This window comes from Silurus aristotelis, assembly GCF_946808225.1.
Source record: "Silurus aristotelis genome assembly, chromosome: 5".
Lineage (NCBI taxonomy): Eukaryota > Metazoa > Chordata > Actinopteri > Siluriformes > Siluridae > Silurus > Silurus aristotelis.
Window position 1 is genome coordinate 12,681,967 of NC_139578.1, and position 25,439 is coordinate 12,707,405.

The 25,439-nt window shown below is 40.1% G+C and overlaps 1 protein-coding gene across 5 annotated transcripts in view; it reads left to right on the forward strand.

Moving 5' to 3' along the window:
• The window catches only part of LOC310726555 (protein phosphatase 3 catalytic subunit alpha), an 82,721-nt gene that overhangs the window by 28,912 nt on the left and 28,370 nt on the right, over positions 1–25,439 (forward strand). For all 5 annotated transcript variants that reach the window (XM_083542270.1, XM_083542272.1, XM_083542269.1 and 2 more), the window contains exon 2: positions 10,046–10,246. In XM_083542270.1, coding sequence (XP_083398396.1) covers positions 10,046–10,246 — 201 coding nt within the window. The remainder of the gene's footprint in view (positions 1–10,045; positions 10,247–25,439) is intronic.

Consider the following 25,439-nt stretch of genomic DNA (forward strand, 5'->3'; position numbering starts at 1 on the left):
TTGTTTTTCATACTAAATAATTGAAATAGCCTCAGGGAGTTCTTTTCAACACAGTTCACTTGCACTCTCTCTCTCTCTCTCTCTCTCTCTCTCTCTCTCTCTCTCTCTCTCTCTCTCTTCTCTCTCTCTCTCTCTCTCTCTCTCTCTCTCTTTCTCTCTATCTATCTCTTCCCCTTGTTTTTTTTAACCTCTAGTCTTATCCAATCGGTATTTCTCACGCTAAATGTTTTGAACACAAAATCAAATTTTCTTCTGTTTTAGCTTCTGAAAGCATTCATATACATCCGAGTGAGTGAATGGAGCCAGTTTGTGCTCGTGTTACATTTGCATCCTATATGCCTGTGCAATGAATAACCAGGAGGTCACACTGCAAGTATTCATCACGCTGTAGCGAAATCACTCATCAGTCTCGAAACTTAGTAAAAGGAGGGAAAAAAAACACAGTGCTTCACTATATAGGGAACAGTCTGTGGATGCCTGACCATAAGATATGTTATTCTTCAACAATAAATTCTTCGACATTTCCTGTCATAACCTCCATTTTTAGGGTTTCCACAGGGTCTTAAATAATTTTAAACAGGTCTTAATTTTCCGATTTCCATATTTCCATATAACACTCATTGTAATGCACTTTAGAAAGTTTTTGTTTGTTAGTTTCCGTGTTGTTGTAGTTGTTGTTTTTCGCTAGACCAGATATAATTTGCCGTTTTTCTGTCTACAAATGAGACCAACATGCGACAGCCAGTCAGCTTTCTGTTATAGGCGCGAATCTATCTCGGATTGCAACACAGACGTACAATGGATTTTATTTTTCAGCTATTGGGAAGTGCTAGTTTAGCGAAACTAGGGAAAAAAATCTGTGTTTTTGTTTTGATCTAGGTCTCAAATTTAATTTTTGATGGTCTTAAAAAGTCTTTTGACTTTGTGAAACCTGCAGAAACCCTGACCTTTCTGGGAAGATGCTCCACTAGATTTTGGAGTGTGGGTCTGGTGATTTGTATTCATTCCCAAGAATGTTAGTAAGGTCAGGTACAGGTGTTCCAATTTATCCCAAAGGTGTTCTATAAGGTTGAGGTCAGAGTTCTCTAGCAGGCCACTCAACATCTTCCACTCCAACCCATGTAAACCATATGAACATGAGGCTGGACATTGCCATGCTGGAACAGGTTTGGGTTCTCCTAGTTCAAGTGACTTAATCCTACCGCATCCAGAGGCTTCCTGTACAACTTGGAGGAAGACCACATATGAACACTTATGATAGTCACTTTACTCCATATAGTGTGTGTTCAGAAACCAGTTCTACAGTATTACTTTCATTTCCAACAAGTGGCAAAGAGAACAAACAGAATTTTTACCACAGGAACTGTAGAGCATATGCCCTTGGACGATTCAACTCTGTCAGCATAACCGATCAACAACACATTCCAGCCTGCACTTTCACCTTTACACGTTTAAAATACTGTGCAAACTGTACCACAACCAGGAGCAAACGCATGCGTTTCATCTCCAGTGTTGTTTCTTCCTCCAGTTAAAGTTAACACCCGTACGTTCTTCAGCTTTTTATTTTTCAGTCTGGTGAATTTTATTTGTATTCGCTTTACTGAAGTTCTATAACAGCTGCAGGGTTTCTGGGGAACGCCACTCCTGCAAGACATCTGGAAAAGCAGGTTAACGTGTAGGTAACTCTTTCTCTGACTGCGAAATGGTTGGTCAGACAGCAAACGCTTGAAGAAGCAGTCCTATTTTTTTTTTTGCTGGTTAGAAAGTTTTCATTTACATGTTAGTCTTTATGGTTGTACGTGGGAGTTACTTTGTCTTCCTTTCCGACTTTTCTTGCCCTTCCTACATCAGAGCAGCGCACTTAAGTATGTCGGGGGCATGGAATTGCAGGTGTGCTAAGTGTTTGTGGGCAGTGAAAGATAAGTGCCTGCATTTATTTATTTATTATTTTCATATTTTTTTCCTCTTATCTTGGTCCCATTTTAGCCAGTACATTGATCAGTGTCTGCATGGCTTTATCTCAACCACAAAGGAGAATTTCTTCTCATTTTTTATTGTTGTACTATCCATGTTGTACCATCCACTGCACTTTACTCTTCTCGCTCTCTCTCTCTCTCTCTCTCGCTCGCTCGCTCTCTCTCTCTCTTTCTCCTGCTCCTACCGAGATTGAGTGGGTGGCAGGGTAAAAGTGCTGCTCTCTGGCTTAGCACTTTCAGACTGATACTGTCTCACTCTCAGCACCCCCCCCCCCCCCCCCAGGGGCTCGGAGCAGTTTCTTACCACCTCAGCACTTTCAGCGATACCACAAAGATGCAGCACCTCAGCTAGATTCCCCCAGAACAGACCACAGGGCAACCTTACATCACATCTCGAATCACTACATATGCTTTATTCAATTCCTCGCTCGCTAATTAGTCCATATGTTCCTCCAGCAGCCGATTCTCATGCTGATAAATGATCCCGTCCACATCGGTTACAATGATGGATCGTTTAGGAGGCGCCGAGAATACTAATGTTTTGCGGGGAGCTATGATTGGCAGGTGCGCGTCAAAAATCTTCAAAGTTTACATCTCTGTTTATGAGCCGATGCTAAAAATTATTGCTGACATTTTCGAGGCGAAATGACAAGACCGTTTTACATCGCAAGCCTCGAAATTCTTGTCCTGTTTGTGTTTTACGTTAGTCCATGACCGTTCATGACAGTTTATCATTCTTTTAGTATAGTTGTTTGTAAATGAAAAACGTGGCACAATAACAGCAAAAGATGAACTGAACGGATTAACAAACGCCTCCAATGGACAAAGTGTGTCCTGAATAGTCCAGTAATGCAGTTTTTGCAGCATCTCAGCTATTTCCTATAGTTTCCCAGTCTGTTTTTATGACCTAATATGAAAAATTTTCACATAAAGAATGTAGAGTGCATCCAGAAAGTGTTCACAGCGCCTCTTTTTTTTCACATGTTGTTACAGCCTTATTCCAAAACAGATTCAATTCATTATTTCCCTCAAAATTCTACAAGCAATTCCCCATAATGACAATGTGGAAGATGTTTGAGATGTTTGCAAATTTATTAAAAAGAAAAAATGACATGTACACTAGTATTCACAGCCTTTGCCATGACACTCAAAATTGGACTCAGGTGCATCCTGTTTTCACTGATCATCCTTGGGATGTTTATACAGCTTGATTGGAGTCTACCTGTGGTAAGTTCAGTTGATTGGACATGATTTGGAAATGCACACACCTGTCTATATGGGATCAGTGCAGGTCAGAGCACAAACTAAGCCATGAAGTGTAAGGAATTGTCTGTAGACCTCAGATAAGGGATTGTATCGAGGCACAGATCTGTGGAAGGGAACAGAAAAATGTCTGCAGCATTGAGGGTCCCAATGAGCGCAGTGGCCTCCATCATCCATAAATGGCAGAAGTTTGGAACCACCAGGACTCTTTCTAAAACGGAGGGCCGCACGGCCAAATTGAGCAATCAGGGGAGAAGGACCTTAGCCAGGGAGGTGACCTAAAACCTGATGGTCACGCTGAAAGAGCGCCAATGTTTCTCTGTGGAGAGAGGAGAACCTTCCAGAAGAGCAACCATCTCTACAGCACTCAGGCCTGTATAAAGAGTGGCCAGACGGCGGCCACACCTTAGTAAAAGTCAAATGACAGCCCGTCTGGAGTTGGAGAAGTTCTGCAAAAAAGAATGAGAGAAACTGCCCAAAAATTGTTCTGCCAAGCTTGTAGCATCATATTTAAAAAGACTTGAGGCTGCAATCGCTGCCAGAAGTGCTTCAACAAAGTCTTGAACAAAAGCTGTGAATACTTAAGTACATGTGATTTATTGATATTTTATTATAAATTGCAAAGATTTTAGGGGCAAGTAACGAATTGAATCAATTTTGGTTTAAGGCTGTAACATAAAATGTGGAAAAAGTAAAGAGCTGTGAATGATTTCCGATGCAGTGCACGTGTGCAGCAAAAATAAGTCTTTTTTTACAAGTAAATTAAAACATATGATACTTTTCAGTAACTCATGCCATTTAAAAGCCTATAATGTAAATGTACTCAAACATATGTTGTGTGTTCATGCATAGACGTCTGATATAAAAAGTAATACCATGACCTTATTTAAGCTGTGCAATCTGTAATATGTAATTTATAATATGCACATATGGTAGCGTGCAGACAGTAAATGTCAGTGCCCTAATACTCTCTTTCCCTCAAAACCAACAGTTGTTGTTGTTTTTGTTTTTTTTATTATTTTTTTTATATAAATTGTGAAGAGAAGAAAGCTTTATTGAAACTGAGGATTTTCTTAAAATATTCAGGTATGTTTTTATACACATGTCTATAACACACACATATTGGGTTTTTCCTCAGACTTGTTTCCACAAGGGCCACAAATATAGTCCTTTACAATTTCCCTTCACTGAAGTAGAAATCCTTCCTCAGCTCACTATAATCAACTATTTGTTTCTTTAAAAAAAAAAACCCTGCAAAAAATCTTTTATGATGATGATGCACAGTAACAGATTCTGGCAGTCTGGTTATGATATTGTAAAGCAAGTCTTCACGCACTGAACTCGGATCACGGCCTTCTGACATAAGTGCCGTTGAGAAAACGCCACTAACAGGTCTGCGACTCTTTAACCATGCACACGCTTGGACATCAGGGTCGTTTATGAAGCACACACGCGGTAGTTAATGGATCTTTCAGATGAGGAAAGGGTCCCGAGGGTGGGGGGGACGTAACCTCTCCAGAATCATTAAAGGAAGGTTGAGCAGAATTGAGTTCCAAGAAGTGCCGTAAAGTGAGTGCCTCAGAATGCGATCCTGACATTTCCCTTATTCTTTCCTATTTCAAGGCAGGAGTGGAGGTGTGGGTTAAAGAATATATCGATACGGAGCCAAATCAGATCATAATAACGCTGTCAGAAGTTCTGGCCTGTGGTCAGGAGGCCGAAATTCTTGAGGTCCCAATCCGTTTGTGTAAAGGAGATGAGCTAATGATCCTCACGCGTTCCAGCAAGACACGATCGCCACTGAAATCCAGCGTGCTTGCTGCGCCTGATGGAAAATGATTTATTCCACATCTTGATTGGAACTGCTGACCTGAGCCGTGACCGATATTGCTCGGCATAACCCAAGCCTCATATCCGATTCTTGATCGACTGGAGAAATTAGTTGTGGTCTCGAGGGGGTTCATGGAATTATGCATGAGCCTCTGATTGTCCTGCCGAGCTAGAAACAAGGCGAGCGTGCTTGTTGCGTAATTGGCTGAAATGGGACATAGGCGGGGCCACGCTTCGCCTTTAACGGTCTCTCACTATGGAGATACTTTTATCTGCACTCATGCCGCTCCTGCTCTGCTCGAGCCGCCTCATTGACTTTTCCATACATGCCTCTGGAAAAGCTTCTTCAAATGTCAAAACACTTTGCGTCCCATCACTGAAGAAAAATTATCGAGTGTATTATTGTCTGCCGTGTCCTCGCAAAACACGTTACCCGGCTTTATTTCCTTCCAGTTTAGTAGCTGGGATGAATGCTACACAGCGTTTAGATGGGATGTCTCACAGGCTGTTTGGTCACTGCAGCTGGGAACGGTCAGTGAACGTTTTACAAAGGGCTCCTTTTTTTTTGTTGTTGTTGCTTTACAGCCAAGCAGGCGCTTTGATGTGGCTTTCTCAGCAGGAAACTGCTTTGGACCGATGAATTGGGAAGAACTAAAAGGAGACCGAGTTGTCTGCATGGAGCAGAGTCGGAAAAGCGGAGGAGTTCAAGTCATTGTGACGAGCACTTCACACTGCACATTTCCATTTTATTCATTTGTCTAACGCTTTTATCCAAAGCAAGAGTCCTGTTTGAATTTGTGTAGAGGAAATCAAGCTTGGAAAAAAGGTTGCAGTTTTTATTTATTTATATATTTATATATGCATTCTAGTCTAAGTGTTTTGGTGAAGGAGAAAATGTAAAATGCCATGAGGCATTTTTTTTAACCCTTTTTTAGCCTTTTTTATTCATTAAATTTATTTTATTACTGGCAGTGAAGAAACAGTCACAATTACGGCGAAGTTCTCTGAGAAAAAAGTCACCTGTGTCTATTGAGAAGCAGCAGCTGATATCAAGCTGGTTAATATTTTGCTCATCTTCAGAAACTGTTTTCATGTACATAAAGGCATAGCCAGAGCGGAGGGGTGATAATGAACAGCCGATGCTTTGTGCGTTTTATCCCACACACCCCACAATGCACATCACTCAAACACAAGCATGCTTATTAGTCCTGCTAAAGTGCAGAGGCGCCTGGAACCCGTGGTGCATGTGTTCATTCCACCATGGTAAAAATCTTAATGCCGTTTAATAGATAAACATCCGGTCCTGAATCTCAATTATGTAATACGCTGCAAAATTTAATAAAACTACGAGATACGCTGCGAGATTTAATATGGCTGGAAAAAACTTTTCCAGCCATATGTGGTTCTTCCTCTAACTGTAGCGGCACATAATTGTATGCAGTGTATTTGAATGGTATCAAATTTTCCATTCACTTCACTTGGAGAGCCAAACGTGTTCCCCTGTGCACAAGGTGAGCACTGTGAAGATATGGTTTACATGCATTAGAGTGGAAGATCTGGGGTGGCCTTCTATAGAGCTTTGACCTCAACCCTACCGAACATTAGAACACTGACTGCACTTCAGACCTCCTCACCCTACATCTGTACCTTGTGGCTAAGCACAGGTCTCCACTCCAGTACACTCCAATATCTTGTGAAACATCTTCCCAGAAGACTAAAAGATATTATAACAGTAAATGGGGGCTTAATGTATAATGGGATGTTCAAGAAGCGGACATGAATCTTATGGTCTGGTTTCCAGTTCCGGTTCACAGTGAAAGATATAAAAAAAAAAAAAAAAATTTTTTTTGCTATTTAAAAAAGAAGAAGCCGCAAAAGATTTCATGTCTCTTTTTTTAAATGGTTTCATTTTCGAGTTCCTGCCCAGATTTGATCAAGCTTCCATTTGAATGTGTGAAATTGTTGTGTATCAGGACTACTTCAAGAGTTTCCACCTGAATTGTTCAGTTTAAATATTCATGTAAAACATGTGTAGGAAAATCTCACGGTTTGCTGAGAAGTGATAATGAGGCAGACAGCGCTTTCAGACCGCGCAAGACCAGCTCGACCTTTCGGGGAAAAAAAAAAAAACACGAGAGTAAAGCAGCACATTTGCATGAGGATTTGGTTATGCATGTTTAGTAGTTTGGAAATTCAGATCAAAAATGTAATTCAGAATAGCTATGCACTGTGCTTGTTACGAGTGTTATTGTGCTGAATTTTCTTTCCTTGGTTATGGGGGGAGGGGGGGTTTAGTGTTGGTGTTCAGGGTTGTTTAAGCTGAGAACAGGGCAGAGAAGGTCACTTCATAACTGTCCAAGCCAGCACTGGTGTGTGGAACACTTGTTAAAGGTTGGCTTCACAAAAGTCCTGTGTTTATACAGTCCTTTCCAGGATTATTGGTGTCCTTGGTAAATGTAAAAAGAAAAGAAAAAAACAGCCTTTGTAGGAAAGACTGTCTTTGGTGTTAATTAGCATAATCAAGCACTGATGCAACTCTCGTCTCGAAGGAGAAAATGTAGATATTGCAATATATACAAAAAAAACCAAAAACTAAAAAAACAATCCCTGTGAACTTGTTCCCAGTTCAGTTTTCCTTTTCTTAGCTGCTTGTCACATGTTCTGGTGGGTCATTTGACACACTCGTGATCACAAATCTTCATGAGCTTCTTCATGAGTCAGTTTGTCATCTTTAATGCATAGCCATAGGTTTCTGGTGTATAGAATTAATATCTTCTTTTAAAAAAAGTACATAGAAAGTTTTAATGCAGACACACAGATGATAAACCTCGTATGTCTATTCGAGCCTGCTCCTGAATTCTGTTCGAATGGAAGTTGCATCAGTTGATGTCTCTCGGCCCACATCCGCCATGATTGGTCGATGTAGGCATAAAAAAAAAAAACGGAATGACCGGGAGTCCAAAAGCTTCTCCCTGAACGAGGTGGAGTTTATTTATGTCTGGCAGGTTCATTTAAATGTAGGGAATGGAACAGCAATAAACTTACACTGTAATCTGTGTAATGTCCGTGTAATCTTTATGAAATTAGGTTACAAAGACGTTCCCATTTCTGGCGAAGTGCAGCCATTTGATTTTCATGAATCATGTGCTTGCTTGATGGACAACTAAGCTTCTCTTAGTGTTCACTGTGAACGCTCTTCCAGGAAAACTATAAACCTGGCCTATGGGAGCTGGATCATACCATAGCTCATCTTCACACTTCGTGAGGACCTGAGGCACTGAGGTCAGCTTTAAAATGTTTGCGCCTCGAGTGTACATTGTGGTGGTCAGCTCTCACTGTTTCTACTTGGATACTTGGACCCATTAAATTCGATGTGTGTGAAGGCGTTTTGTGTGCATAGTGCTTTATAAGGCAGATGTAATGCCAGTGTTTCTGGGATGTTTAAAAATTCTGCAGATTCTACATTAGTGTAAGTTTGCTGCATCAGATCATGCAGACTCGAGATACCACATATCCAATTCAGCCAGCAACCATCCACAGATTGCTATCGCCAAGCCGCATTCGATAGTTAAGTCCGAATTTAGACGTTTCATCAAATAATAAGCTGCAAGTGATTTGCAATCATGTGTTCATATATTTTTTCCCGCTTTGCTTTTTCAGTGCAGCGTAATTGCCTGCAATTCATTATATAAATCGAAGGAGTCATGCGTGAGACAGAGACTGCAGCAGAGAGACAATTACTGTTTAGTTTAGTTAATTCCTCAAGTTTAAAGCCTTAATTAGGCTGTATTAATTAGAGATTTTTTTTTTTACACCTATTCAGTAATGAAACACTTGAATAAGGCTGCAGCTATCGATTATTTTAGTAATCGAGTATTCTACCGATTAGTCCATCGATTAAAAAAAAAAGAGCAATAATTAACATACAGGAGGAAATGAGACTCGTCTCTAAGAATGAACAACTAATTTGTTTTCCTTTTTAAGAAAAAAACAATATTGCTGAAATTATAATCTGTGAAATCTAAACCAATTTAATTGCCATGGTACATAAAACGCACATACAAATATGTAAATAAAAAAAAATCATAAATAAAAAAACTAAACAAGGCTGAAAACGTGCGGACGTCAAAGGGTTGTGGTTTATAAAAAAACAAACTAGACGGGAGAAAGTGTGCACCTGTAACTAAACTCCGGACCCTGCGTGCGCACAGCGTGGAAACACAGAAGGCGAGCAGGGGAATTGGCGGCACAATTTTGCCTGGAAAGTGGCGTACGCAGAACCCCGGTGGTGCGTCAGTAATAATGGTCCGTGGGGAAACACAGTGCTTCATGTGCAGATGAATGGACTAATAATTTGCTAATGTTTTTAAATGCTTTTAAACAGATTTCGGTGCTCTATCACTGTGCAGTGTAATACATTTGTACAAATAGCACTCTTCCGCAGACACGAATTTACAGATGCGCACGATTGGATGCCAGATTTTGGTCTCTTGGACACGTTTCCAAATGATAAGCCTTTAGCTTTTTTGGAAGAACCACATATGGTAGGAAAAGTGAGGTGTCCCAATACTTTTGTCCATATACTGTGTATTGTGATCTTAGAATTGGGTGAAACACTGAGGGGGGGGTTTGGTTATGAGCTGAAAGGTTTATGCATGAGTATAATAAGAATTAGACAGCAAATATCATGTGACTCTACATTAAGTGAGGGAGAGTTTTTGTGTTTCATGTTATTTCAGGATTCTTCACTCTTAACTGTAAAGAGCTGACATGCCTGCCGCTTTTCATTCCTGCCAAACAGGAGACACTGAATAGTCGTTTTAAAAAAATGAAGATCTGTTGCTCAAATGTGTGGAATGATGCGTGGGAGCAGCTCGATTGTAATGAAATGCTCTTTTGAGGGCAGGAGCGCATCGTCAGCTCGCAGCGAAACCCGCATTGATTAATGTCTGTCTTTCTTTTATTTATTCCTCCAGCTGTCCCGTTCCCTCCCAGCCACAGGCTGACCGTGAAAGAGGTGTTCGATGGCGAAGGAAAGCCCAAAGTCGATGTCCTGAAGGCTCACCTGACAAAAGAGGGCCGCGTGGATGAGAGCGTTGCCTTGCGCCTCATCGGCGAGGGAGCGGCCATCCTGCGCTCGGAGAAGAACCTGCTGGACATCGAGGCCCCCGTCACAGGTCAGCGTATTTTTCCCCTTTCAGATCACACATGCACCGTGAAACTGGAACGTATCTAAGCAGAAATCTCCCACTCTGATTCCTCACACTTCTCTAACACAGCGTGAGGCTCGTCTGTGCTAACAGATGAAGTGTTGACAGAAAGGGTTCCGTGTGATGCGCCAAATTTTCCCGCTTTCTGCTTTTTTTTTTTACGTCAGTCTGACAGCTCTGATACTGCCCTGAATTCGCCCCCTGCTTTAGTGGATGTGACACACGTTGCTTAGAAATGACATTCCTGCTGACTGAAAAGAGCAAGTGTGGACTGGTCTCTTAAATTCAATGCATGACTGAATGCAGTCTCAGCTTTTTCTTTTTTTTTTTTTTTTTTTTTAACAATAAGCTGGATATCTGAGCCTTTTTAGAATGGTATGTTTCATCACTGCTTTGATAAGGCAGATTACCAGAGGACCACCCTGTTGTTTTTCTCCCTCTCCATTTCTTCCTCTCTGCCTCCTTTACCATTAGCCGACTTCATTAGACTTTGGTTCGAGGCTCTTTGTTGACTCCATTAACACAGAGTAGGAGGACAAACCCTGTGCAGCGCCGCTTAATGATATTCGGGCGTGTGCTCTATTGGCCGCCTGTAACATAAACACCTTGTCTGTTTCTCATTATACTCACCCCCAGGCTTTGAGGTTTCATCTGCAGCATGACTCTTTTCTTTCTTTATTATTCTCTTTATTCTCCCTTTGCACTTTCACAGGTATTTTTAAATCCACTGATATGTTGTGGTTTACTGTCTTAAATTAGTAATCTTTGCTATCTTCTCTAAATATTCTCTTCTGAATTCCAGCCCACAGTGTCGTCGTTCCTCCCACACACACTTCCCACAGCCAATGAAACTCGGGTTGTTTACAGAAATAAGAACAGCATTATTCTGAATTGTTTTGTCCTTAAGTGGCCCAGACGAGTGTGTTTAAGACATTAAGCTTGTCCCTTTTAGTGTGTGTGTGTGTGTGTGTGTGTGTGTGTGTGTGTGTGTGTGTGTGTGTGTGTGTGTGTGTGTGTGTGTGTGTGTGTGTGTTTCTATTTATACTAAGTACAGACAGTTTTCTGGAAGGCTCTGTGCCTTGAACAGCGTTAGTGTGTGTGTGTGTAATGTGTTTGACCTCAAAGCCTTATAAGTCAGGGTTATGATGCTAGCATTAAAAAAAAATCCTAATACAGCGATACCGTATATGGTGTGTGTGTGTGTGTGTGTGTGTGTGTGTGTGTGTGTGTAATTGCTGTTCTCTTGGTGGGGGCGAGTATCCCTTTAAACAAACTATCAGATTTAAGAGTATCTGATGGTGTGATAATGTATTTTCTTCTTCTTCTTCAAAAAAGCCCACTGAGGTAAAGGTTAGTGTTGATCTAAAATAACAACTTTGATGGTAAGGTGTGTGCTGTAATATGTGCGTCATTACATGGTCATTACTCTGGCCTGCACTATACAAAGTCTTAAACCGTAAAGGCGTTTTCATTGTAGGCGCCAAAATAAACGCACACAAGCACAACTGTTTACAGCGGAAGGTGGCATTTGATTCGCACCGGCACTCATGTAAACAAGAGCAATTATATCACTTTAATATACTGAGCAAATAGAACGCGCAACAAACATTTCCTGACGCTGCCGCCAGTTTGGTTTAGGAGCTCTGTTCAGATTTTGTACATTTGCAAATATAAATTTTACGCAGCAGAATACGCTAAAAACATCACCAAAGCCTCTGTTGATGTACTAGTGTATTTTATGAAATATAGAATAAAAAAAAAATGATGTATTCAACAACAGAGAAATAAGACTACAAACAGAATTTGCACAAATTCATTTGTTTTTTGTACAAGCTAAAATGTACGTTTGCAAGTTTGAGGATGTTTTGCGTCATGCGTTTTCTTTTGGGGGCCACAAAAAGATTCAACCTACACAAGGGGGCCTCCTGCTAAAAAAGGTTGAGAACCACTGGTTCAGGATAGCGTCTTAATTGTTGTTTTAATGATGAGCGATCTGACGTTGTAAAGTGTATCACGAAACTCAAACAAAACACACCTACAGAGTGCACGCATGCAATACGTGATTGAGTCTATTAAACTGTATTAAGAATGATCACAGAATTCGTGATATGGGGGCAGGAAATGTGTACATTGATATCATTTCACGTAGTTAATCAATATCACACGTAAAGTGACAGGTATTTCCTCTCCAACAAAACCAGCTACTAAAATATATAATAAAATGTAGATTATATACTATTTATATTCAATCATAATGTAATAATATTATAAAATACTGATTTCAATTCCTGGGTAACAATTAAATAGTTTTATTATTATAATTGACTGATTAAATGTAAGAGTTTTATACACACTTTTAGAAACAAATATCTTTATAAAGGAAAAAAAATGGCCATAAAAGATCAAAATCAATTTAAAACTTTTGGAAAAGATTAATCTCTGACCACCACACAAAATATGAAGAATATCAAAATTTTGACGAGTCAGCTGTCCACGGTGGTCTTGAAGGTACCAGCACAATAACATGCTCAGCAAAATATCGTCTAATCACAGTTAGCGGAAAAAAAAAGTTCAAGATTAAAATTTTTGTCAACATCGCACAACCCTTCATGGTGCACATGGGTTGGAGGGGAAGCTCTTGAGTGGCCTGCTATGGAGCTGTAACCTCCAAAGCATGGGATGAATTGGAACACTGGCTGCACATCAGGCCTCCACACCTTCCATCAGCACCTGATATTACTTACCGTAATTTCCGGACTATTAAACGCACCCAAATATGAGCCGCACCAGCTGAATTTGACAAATATTTTTATTTTGAACATAAATAAGCCGCACCTGTCTATGAGCCGCAGGTGTCTACACTGAAACTAATGAACTTTACACAGGCTTTAACGGAAGACAGTGTCTGTTACACGGCTTGTGTCTAAACAGTAGCCGACCAAGAAAGTCATTGTTCACGGTCTTCCTCCTTCCTTTCACAACAATTTCTCTCGAGAGTTTATCTTTTGGCATCGTCGTGCGTTTAAAAATCTTTTCTCCCGATGCAGTGCAGCTCAGAACACAGGTGAAGTGTGTTTTTTCATGCCCGGTTGTTTTTAGCGTGACGAATGGTTCGCTTGTCCTTTACACAAGTGCCATATCAAACCTGCAGCTCCACAGAGAGGGTGTGGGGCTGCTTGAGGTCGTGTTTGTGTTTGTGTAGTTGCAGTCAGTTTCACAGCGAGCGTCTTTGTGAAGTCACTCCAGCCTTCATGTACACACCGGTATGATAATAATATCGAGCCACCACACCCAAAACCTCACCGGGGTTGTGTTGTTGGCTTTTTTAGTGCTAGTGACCTTATTAGTTCATGGTTGCATTTAAGGGATGCAAATCAGGGTATGATGTGATGACCTGAAAAATTCAACCTTGAACATTTTTTTGGTACAACAACCAATTTTTATTCCTTTTTTTGTTTGTTTAGCATTGGTTTCACAGTTCGTAAAAGTGGCTTACATTTCCACTAAACCTGAGTGTGTGTGAGGGCATGTTTACAGTGTATGCTGCATCGTGTTTGTGTGTTAAGCTCTGGTCTGCTGGTGTTTTTGGAAGCACCACGCTACCCTGAGGGGAGGTGTGTGTGTGTGAGTGTGTGTTGAGAGAGAGAGAGAGCGAGAGAGCGAGGAAGAGCGCGAGTGCAAGTGAGCGAGCATGGGGTGAGAAGAACCCTCATCTGAACACACGCCTTCATCGGGACATGCAGAGGTACACAGTGTGGTTGGAACAGCGCCATTAATCACTCCCACCCAACTAATCCTCATCCTGTTGGTGCACACACTCGCACACAAACACACACTCTCCTTCTCATAATGTTAGTCTCCCTCTGTATCACACACACTCATGTAATCGTACCTTTCTTCTCACATAACACTTGCCAAAGGGTTCAGTGTGCCAGTGTGTGGGAAGTGGGTTGATATCATAGAAGAGCTTGGTACACACACGCGCGCGCACACACACACACAGACCATTAACAGCCAATAATTACATTATGGATTTTATGTGCGTGTGTTTGTGTGTGTGTACCAAACTCTTCTAAATACACACACACACTACAGGCCAAAAGTATTGAGACAAGCTATTTCTAAAGTTCCTCAAGTCATTTTCCAAAACACAGCATGGGATTTCCTATTTCCAAATTATTTATTATCTTTTATAGTTTTGTAGAGAGCTACTTGCACACCAAAATAGTATGTGTATGTGTGTATATAAAAACTTCCAAAACAATTTCTTATATAATTTACTCTAAATGCGCATGATTTTTGGTAGCTACGATTAATACAGGTGCCAAATCATAGAGAAATCCATCACAGGCTGCCAGAAAAGTATAACCATACCTCTGAAAGAATTCTATACATCTCTGGGAGTTGTGATGAAAACTGTGCTTCTTAAAGATATTCCCATAGTTGCTGTCAAATCAGGATTGACTTACAAGGACCCTTTCCTCTAAAGGAGACGAGTGAACCCAGTGCATGCCGGCGAAATGTCCCATATCAGTCTACATACCCGTGAAGACTTTAACATTTTAACTGAATAAACCAGGAAAACACTTGCAACTAGTTTTACACTCTTCCAGACATTCCCCCAGACACAAACGGTTCATTCAGAATCTGCAGTTGGAGCCAATTCATTCAGAGTAGTGAAAAGTCCTCAAGTAAACACACTGATTACAGCAACACTGTGTGGTCTCTTTATTAATGGCACCTGCCCTACATCTACATCCAACAACTTTTTCCTCCCCATTTTTTTTGAGGAAGACCAATGAGGAGGTTTATGGATGTGGTGAGGGAAGACATGCAGTTGTAGAGGACAGGGGGGGTATGGAGACTGATGATCCAATGTGGTGTCCCTAACAGGAGCAGCCAAAAGAAGACGACGATTTGAACTAGAAGACCCAAACCTGTTTTAGCATGATTGTGTCCCTGTGAACAAAGCGTTCTCCACAAAGATATGGGATGTAGTGGAAGATCTTGATTTTCCTGCTGTAGAGATCTGACGTCAAACCCCAGTGAAAACCTTTTTCAGTTGTTTGCACCCCAAACCTCATACCTACATCAGTATCTGACAGTACCTGACCTGACTAACTCCAGACTTTACTAATGCCAGAGTGATTGAACTAATAACTTTACAAGCACACTCCAACATGTAGTGGAGCATCATCTCAGAAGAGTGAAGGTTATTATAACAGCAAATGGGGACCAAATGTAGAATGCTTAAAAAGCAGAAAGCACATAGGAATCTTATCGTCAGATGTCTACAAACCTTTTTCTATGTAGTGTAGAAAATATAGTCTCACATATAGTCAGCAGTGGTCTTCTGTCCTCAGTCCTTTATTTTATTACATACCCACAAGGACTGTGTGTATTGACTGTTTTTGTTGGTTTACTGGTTACCTGTTAACGCCAAATGCAACTACAACATAGCTCTTTACCTAAAGCTTGTGAGAAAATAATTATTAATACTAATTAATAAAGCTGGAGAGGTGGTAGCTTGGTGGACTTTGGATCAGAAGGTCGTGAGTTCAAATCCCAGCCACACCAAGCTGCTGCTCCTGGGTCCCTGAGCAAGGCTCTTAACCCCGTAGCTGCTCAGTTGATAAATGAGATAAATGTACGTCACTCTGGATAAGGGTGTCTGGGAATTGCCGTAAATATAAAATGCAAATGTCCAGCTCCAATGATAAATGATCAACTACAAAGAAGTTTACTTCTGCTAATGTATGCACTAGCGCATATGCAGTAGCACATACTCGCGAAAACAAACACTAAGACAGTCAACGTTTGCTCATATCCAGGGCTGTGTAGCAGTCCTGTGGTTAGAACAGAAGGCCTAGCATCCACTAAGTGACTCAGCAGTAATCAGTGCCAAGTTTCTCCTCCATCTTTTGCTAATTGGCTGAATAGACAGTTCAACTCTGAGGCTGAGGCTCTTCTTCCAAGCACGACTCAATTGCCTTAATTGTTTTATCTGAAAAGTCCAGGTTCCTGTAATGTCATTAGATAGTAAGGCAGGATCCTCAGATGGGGACGCTACACCATGGACGCTAAACTGCACTGTTAAATGATGTCTACAATAATTAATGACGTGTCTCCAGTGGAAATTACTTGACTGGGCTTTTGTGTTCATGGGAGCTATGAGGAAGGCCCACAGGCACTTCCTGTCTGTTTCTGTCTGTTTGAACTACAATCACAGTTACATTTATATGCTTGGGGCTGTGGAGGACTGATGAGGTGTGTGTGTGTGTGTTTAGTACAAATAGGGAGAAGTCTATTGCAGGATGCATCACAATACAAATAATCCTTTACTTTTATTACATGATCAATAACATTTCCTACTTAAATTTTTTTGTACTCATTCAGAATAGAATTAATGGAATATAAGTCCAATGATTAGGTTTATTTGACATTTATAATGGCTTCCTGTTCACTATACATACTCAAAATGTGTCTTCTAAAATATCAATATAGCACAATTCCTTTATGCTGGGGATGTAAAAGTACATGTGAACACGTTCTTTTTATTTAAGAAAGGATGCTTAAATAAAAAAAAATAAATATAAATAAATATAAATAAATATATATATATATAATTAGGGATGCACTGAAATGAAAATTCTTGGCCGAAACCGAAAAAGAGGAAAGCAAGGCCGAAAACCGAAACACCGAAAGAAATGATGCCAATTATTATTACCATTGCATTTATGGCTATGACTGTGTACAAAACTTACTAAAATCAAGGCATTTTAATTGCATAAATTAATATTAAAGTTTCAAAGAATAAATCAATTACAAATTATGAAAATATTTATTAATAGCACATTGCAACAATGCACAGGATAAAATAAATAAAAATTCTAACAAATGTTTAACTTAAATACACTCATGTGTACATTAAATAATAATGTACAGGCTCTCTGGCCTGCTGAAAGGTTGTACAATTAAATATGTTCTTTCATAAAAAAACAAAGTGCATTCAGAACAAGTGCAACTGCTTAAAGATACAATACAACAATATCACTGGGAAACTTCCTGCCTTTTCAAAAACGTCCACCACAGACGGAGTGCGCATGCTCGGAGGGGTTTTGCTTTTCTGTGCCGCGTTCCTCTCATATTCAGCATAGCGATCGGGATGTTTGGATTTCAGGTGATAAATTAAACCCGACGTGGAGAAAGTTTTTACAGACGAAATTTCGGCATTGCATGTTTTGCAAATCGCTATCCGTGGGTCTTTCTCAGATATATGTCCTCGCCGCAGACATGTTGTTTCAGACACTTTTGGGCTATTTTCGGCCGAAAATTTTCGGTATATGTATTTTATAATGTGTGTGTATTTACACCAATCAGGCACAACTTTATGGCCACTGATTAGGCATAACATTATGACCACCTGTCTAATATTGTGTTGGTCCCCTTCTGCTGCTAAAACAGTTCTGACCTGTCGAGCATTAACAGCATTAACTTCTTCAGCAGTGTGATCTACAGGAGCTCGTCTGTTGGATCGGACCACACGGTCCAGCCTTCACTCCTCACGTGCATTAGTGAGCCTCAGCACACATGACCCTGTCTCCAGTTCAACACTGTTCCTTTCTTGGAACACTTTTGTTAGATACTAAACACTGCAGACGGGGAACAGCCCACAAGAGATGCAGTTTTGGAGATAAACCCAGTCGTCTAGCCGTCACAATTCGGCCCTTGTCAAACTCAATCAAATCCTTACACTCGCCCATTTTTCCTGCTTTGATGACAAAATGTTCAGTTGCTGCCTAATTTATTCCACCCACTAACAGGTGCCATGATGATGAGAGAATCAGTTATTCACTTCACCAGTCAGTGGCCATAATGTTGTGTGTTGTATACAGTATATACACACACACAGACCATATATATGTATGAAACTAATTGACAATTATTTATTTTCTTTCTTTATTTCTTCCCCCAAGTAAAAGTTAAATATGTGAAAACAAATAGGAACAAAACATTACATTCTTGATAAACATTCATTTGCTTAAAGCAGGATGTTTAATATGGAATTGTTGTCTTACATAATTAAGGAATACTGCCTAAGCAAGAGTGCGGTTACACTGAATATCAACACCACTGATTCATCGAATGGCACAGGCCTGCATGTCTAGCTCAGTTTGATTTGTACCGTCGTTCCCTCTTTCTTTTTTATCTTCAACTGGCCAACTTTCATATATTCATATATCAAAATTTCTGCCACGTCCACTGCAGTAACCGTAGTCATTTAAGAGGCAGAATTTTCGGTGCACGAGGCGAGTGATACACACTAAAGCAACCTGGTTCCATCATAGGCAATGTAAGTACATTTGGACCGTTCAGATTAGAAGACCAGTGTGAACTGTTGTATGATACAGTGTGCAAATTTGTGTGAAATTTGATTCTAATTGCTGAATAAATTTATTTATTTATTTATTTTTTATTAGACAGATTAATAAATTGTGCTTTTAAAAAACAGTAGATGGTTAATTGCAACAAAAAAAAAAAAAGTATGCTTTAAAAATATAAAATCAGGATGCACAATAAATTTCTTTTTAATTACATGGCGCTATCCTGTGTTCACATGAAAGTGGGCAATCCCTCAATATCCCTCCCCCTAGGGTCTAGGCGTACAAGTGTGTGTGTGTGTGTGTGTGTGTGTGTGTGTGTGTGTATGTATGTGTGCTCTTGCGTTGGCTCGGTGTGTAGGCCAGTGAGTGGAGTTGTATAATGTGCATCGCCTACACACTGGCCTGCTGATGGAGGTGCAGTCGCAGAGATCACTTCACCACTCACTCAACACTGTGTGCTCCTACTCACTCAGCTAATCGAGAACCTGATCGTGACTGCCTCTCTCTCTCCCCCCCCCCCCCCCCCCCGCTCTCTCTCTCTCTCTCGCTCTCTCTCTCTCTCTCTCTCTCTCTCTCTCTCTCTCTCTCTCTCCCCTCTAGTCTGTGTGTGTGAGCGACAGGGAATATTGTCCTTGAAAGTGGCTTTTCTGTTTGATTGCATCCTATTTTTGCCATGCACATTTCCGCTGTACGAGAAATAACAGTTCTAATTTCGTTGTTTCTGTGATGGTTAAGATTTGGATTCGGATTTGGAGTTGGAGTTAAAATGCTGCGTTAGGCAAAGGCTTTTCAAGCAATATTTATATTCCTATGTTATGCCATAGCGTTATTTAACTATTATTCAAATAATTAGGCAAAAAACAACACATTATGGCTTTAAGAGCTGCAGTGTGTGCACTTTTGATGCTAAACGTATGCGAATATTAACACTTTATGTTTGAGTTTACATAACGGACACCATCTTTGAGCTTGTAAAGTGATACTAACAACGTCAGAGACTTTGAACAAACGAACGGTTATGGAATTTATAGCCAATTTTTATTTGAGAATTTGTAAATAAAATCACCACTAGCTTGATTGCAATGGTTAAATGGTTGATTAATACAGTAAATCGAAGACTAGGTTATTAAACATTAAATAATCTTATACCATGACATCTGACCCCCAATCATGGCACTAGGAATTGCTCTTTTTTGTTTTTTTCCCTTCAATTCCTACAGCAACATTTCCTCTACTGCCCTACATGTATACACCAATGTCCTGACTTATAACACCAGTTATCTATACATCTACACAGAAATACATTGAAAGGCAATAATGGTTTACTGTTCAAAGATTCTGTACACAAACTACTACTGGCATTTACATACACGCCATATGGTAGTGCACACCCATTAAACATTTCTGGCAACAAGTTGTTAGTCAATTATCCCCCCCTGCTGAGGAAGCCCAATCCCAATATCCCATCAGTGTGTCCGCTTGGAGACACATTAGAAATGAAAGACAGCAGAGAAGCATCTTGCAGCAACTGAGAAAACTATGCTGGGAAAATAGAAATACAGACATGAATTTCACTCAATTTCACCACATTTGTATGTGCTTTCTGAACATCCCATTCCACATTTAGTCCCCATTTGCAGTTTTAATAACCCTAACTCTTCCTGGAAGATGTTCCACTAGATTGTGGAGTGTGCTTGTGGAGATTTGTGCTCATTCAGACACAGGAGTGTTAGTAAAGTCTGGTACTGATGTAGGGTGATGAGGCCTGGGGTGCAGTCAGCGTTTCAGTTTCTCTCAAAGGTGTTTAATAGGGTTGAGTTCAGAGTTTTATAGCAGGCCACAAAAGGTCTTCCACTCCAACCCATGTAAACTTTTTCTTAATGCAGCAGTTTTTATTTACACTGGCATTTTCATGCTGGAACACGTTTAGTTCAACTGAAGGGAAAATGTAATGACACAAAGTAACTTTGCGGTAACAGTTTTGTGAAGGACCACATATGGCTGGGAAAGTCAGGTGTCCCAATACTTTTGTTCATACAGTGTATATCATGGTGGGGGGGGTCCTCTTTTTGAGGACCTTTTATCAATGTTTTTCAAATGAAACAATAGCTGCAGACCAGCCAAATGTTCTCCCGAGATCAAAATGACCTGATGTTCTTTTCCAACATGCCAAACAATGATGTTTACTACTACACATTTGTTTTTTGTTTTTTTCCTTTGTCTTGTGTCTGGGAGCTGTGTAGTATGTAATATGACAAAAAAAAGGTCTGAGTGCTCTTTCGAAGAGAGAGGGTGGTGATGGGCCCAAATGCCACCCACTCATATCACAAAAAATACTGTTGAACAGCGTTCCGCTAATTGACGGCGAGCGCATCATGATGACAGCACGCATAACACTCGTCAGCCACATACTTCCTCTCTGATGATACATTTTCCCACAAGTGTGCTAGGCACTCATGTAATTACTTTTCAAAAAATTTTGACTAAGTCCGGGAACAAGTATCACCAGTTCGGGATCTTTCCGAATCCACAGTGCAGTTCAGTCCAGGCATTAACTCTGGTATTAATATACAGAATTAATATTAAAGTACTTGTCTTTCTTGTTCTGTGCTTGAAAGGTTTAAAGGCTTTTTTATTTTTCCGTTTTCGTTATCAAAAAATGTGGTTTCATTTGCCGGCATTGTTTTATTTTCGCCTGAGGCTGGATTCTTCCCTTTTTTATTTATTTATTTATTTATTTATTTATTTATTTATTTATTTTTTACCTGCTAGATTGTTTTCTGATTTGGATTGATGACGTGTTCACGTCCTCCTGCCTCCACGTCGTAACGAGCACAAATGCCACATTTATTGTTAGATATGAAAAAATATGGACTTCTAGCAAACTGATGTCCATCCCCACTCTGCCCTCAAGAAATCAGCAAGGAGTTCATTCCTTGCCAAACCTCTGTCCACCAGTTGCTTTTTTTTTTATGTTTTCACTCCACCCAGTGTAAATTGTAGGTACTGTTGTAGCATTAAAAGCTGTAGGACAGGGGTGCACACGTTTTCAGCATGCGAGCTACTTATAAAATGATCAAAAGTCAAAATTATCTACCTACTGTAAAAATGTATAAATAAATATATTTTTTTAATGTCATGTGATCTACCCACATTACCCTTGCGGTAGATCCCGATCGACGTATTGGGCACCCCTGCCCTAAGACATTGCGGTTTCTGAAACACTCTAATCAGGCTGCCTAGCACCAACAATCATGCTGTGTTTAAAGAAATGAAATTTTGTCCTAATTCTGATGTTTGTTCCGACCATTATTTTATCAGCCACATGATTTAATGATCGGATAATTGCATGAATGGGTTACAGGTGTTTCTGGTAGTAGTATTTTAGAATTACTATCTGGAGATCGACTGATAAAGCAACCGATGGTTTTTGAAAATGGATACATGGAAACTACTGAATCATGGTGCTAAATGAAGTAAATATGAATATATTAATAAATATGATTATAAAATGAATAAATTATTAATAATAACTATAATATAGCGCTCTCTGTGCAGCGCGCAGTCTCGCATGTAAAAACAAACAGCACATGGCATCAGTGATTTGCCTCTAGAGGCCGCTCTCGTAATGACAGCAGACCGGAAGCCGGAAAAACTATCGGTACGAATTTCTGCTAATGGTTCCAGCAATTAATTGGCAAAACTAATAAATGCATCGACCTCTTATTAGTATTATTATAACAATCTTACTGGGTAGTTTATTTTTTAGCACATAGAGATATAGTACAATTGTCTGATATCTTGGGCGGTAAGTATTTGAATATCTTGTGGATATAGGAATGTATAGGGTCAGCATCATGTATTGGACAACACACAGATTATCAAAGATGCATTTTATGTTTATCTGCTGTAGTAAAAAGCGCATACATAATCAAGATTGATCGTTCAGCAGCTCTTAAACACTGAGACTTTCCATGCACAGTGCTGCGCGTTTCACAGTGTATTATTGCTTCCCACTGGAGCCGCTCCACACACACGCTCGTTCCATGTCGGGTTCGTGTCCTCATCCGAAGTGCAATGTTGCCTGTCAGAGCATTGAAGTTCATAACACACACAGCAGCAGCACATGCACACGTGCCAACCGACTCAATCTGTCTTTGTTTAACTTTTAAAAACCTGTAGCAGGTCCTTCTCTCGTGCTTCACTCATGCACAACACACATGCAAAACAAAAGGTAGGTGCAGTATCATTTCATTGTTACAAATCTTGTATTTATTAAATATATTTCATCGTTTGAAGCCCCCACATGAATGGGTTTAGACAGCAGTGAATCAGGAGCTCATCACAGGATCGTTTCCATGCTAATAAGTGAGGTTTTCATAGTGACTGTAGCCGCTAGTGTAATTGCGGGTGACCACAGAAGTGTTGTACTCGAACATTCATCTAATAAGCTCAAAAATCTCTAGATGTGACCACAACCTGCTATTGGGAATGGAGGACAGTGATGTAAAAGATTCAGCTCTCGTGTGTGTGTGTGTGTGTGTGTGTGTGTGTGTGTGTGTGTGTGTGTGTGTGTGTGAGGGAGAGGGAGAGGGAGAGGGAGAGAGAGAGGTTTGCCATTGTGGCAGACAGTAACTTGTGTAGGATGCCATTAATGAAGCCTGTTATTTTGCAAAAGCACATCGGTAAAGTAATACTGTCCATAAAATGCTACTGAACCACAATAACAAATGCGTGCGCGCACACACACACACACACACACACACACACACACACACACACACACACACACACAAAGATTCTGTGCACATACCTAGGTTCTTTTAATAATACTTTATAAAGTGTACGCCTACTGCACATCTAAAGAAAGCAGCTGTGTGTGTGTGTGTGTGTGTGTGTGTTTTCCAGAGACTTTGAGCTCAGCTTAATTGCTTCCCACTGCAGCCCGCCTAACAGATGCTAATTGGACGGTTCCAAAAGACATTTTGACTTTTCTTTTTTCTTATTTACTTTTATTTTATTTATTTATTGTGCATGTTGCACAGTAGATAAGTAAATGTACAACTTTATAAAGCATTTGAAAACAAGTTCCAAATTAGAGTTATTATTCAGAGTGGCAGCACACATGCTTTTGCTCGTTTTCTCTCTCTCTCTCGCTCTCTCTCTCGCTCTCTCTCTCGCTCTCTCTCTCGCTCTCTCTCTCTCTATGGTTCTCTCTTTTAATTACCGCTTCTGCTAATCTGTTGCTTGTGCAAGATTTATTTATGTATATAATGGTAACTGCTCTCAGCAGTCCTGCGAGAGTGGAAAACCTGTTTAGTGTGTGAGAAAATTCGAAACTGAGACGAAGGATCTCACAAATCTGACTGATCAGTTGATAACAATCTGACGTGTTAAATCCGATGTAGTAAGGAAAGGTGCTGGTCTGTGTACTCCTCCGGCTTACCAAAATCTACATTCTCAATTAGAAAGATTATTTAAACTAAGGTGACAGAATACTGATAAAAATAACATGGACAAAAGAAAACACTAGTTTCAGGGTAGCAGATATGTTGATCAGACCCCTTCCTGACTGAGATTAGTTTAAATATCTCCTAGTTGCTTGTTTCACTCAGCAGAGCAGCAGGTTGATTTCATTTCTTTTTGTTTGCACTAGTAGAAGAAGTAGGAAGAGTACATTCGAGGGACGTTTTTCTTTGCTAAACAAACACAGACACGCTGCAGCCGACATTTCTCGCATTTCTCTGTCCCATTTCGTGAGTATTTCAGCACAGTTTTTTTTATTCCTTATCTGTACATCATTTGATATTTGATACAAAGGTATTGGGACACCTGACATTTCCAGCTATTTTCGGTTCTTCCTCAAACTGTAACCACAAAGCTGAAGACACACAACTATACAGGATGCGGCCGCATTAAATTGTCCCTTAATTTGAACTAGGAGACCCAAACCTGTTCCAGCATGACAATGTCCCTGTGCACAAAAACCAGCTCAATAACCATATAGTTATATGAATGTGAACGCTGACTGCACCCAAGGCCTCATCCATCACCCTACATCTGTACCTGACTATACTAAAACTCTTGGGGCTGAATGATCACAAATCTTCACAAGCACACTCCAGAATATAGTGGTTATATAGGTTATTATGATAGCAAATTGGGACTAAATATGGAATGGGATGTTCAAAAAGCACATATGAATCTTATAGTGGGGTGTCCACAAACTTTTGCTCACAATAGTTAACGGCTTTAACAGTCATTGCATGTCTTTTTTTTTTCTTCTTTCTTTCTTTCTTTTTTTTCCCCCTCCCTCCCCCTCTCTTAAAGTTAATACGACAGAAAAGGAAGCTTATCACGTTACAACAAAACCACAAAAGTTGCCGTTTTGGAGACTTTCTAATGTCTGGGAAAAACATTCAAAGAAACAGCTTCATGTCAGACTATTTTTCCAGAGCTCTGTTTGTAAAAAATAAAAATATATAAAAAATAAAAATCTGTCTGCCACACAAGTTCCTGTGTACATGGTTCCCAACCTTTGTCATGGAGTATCTCTTGTTTACTTGCTCGAACACACTACCAACTAGTTAAATGGAAAAAATGAAAAAAATTGAGTTGAGAGCAGTGTCATGCCAATGATTCAGCAACTTTTAACCAATAAAAGCAGCAGACTGGTGGATGATTTCACAGTTGTCAGGAGAGCGGTGTCAGCTATCAACACGCCGCTGTTGTGCAAAGTAGTTGAAATGCTAAAACCCAGAGAATGAATCTTCTAC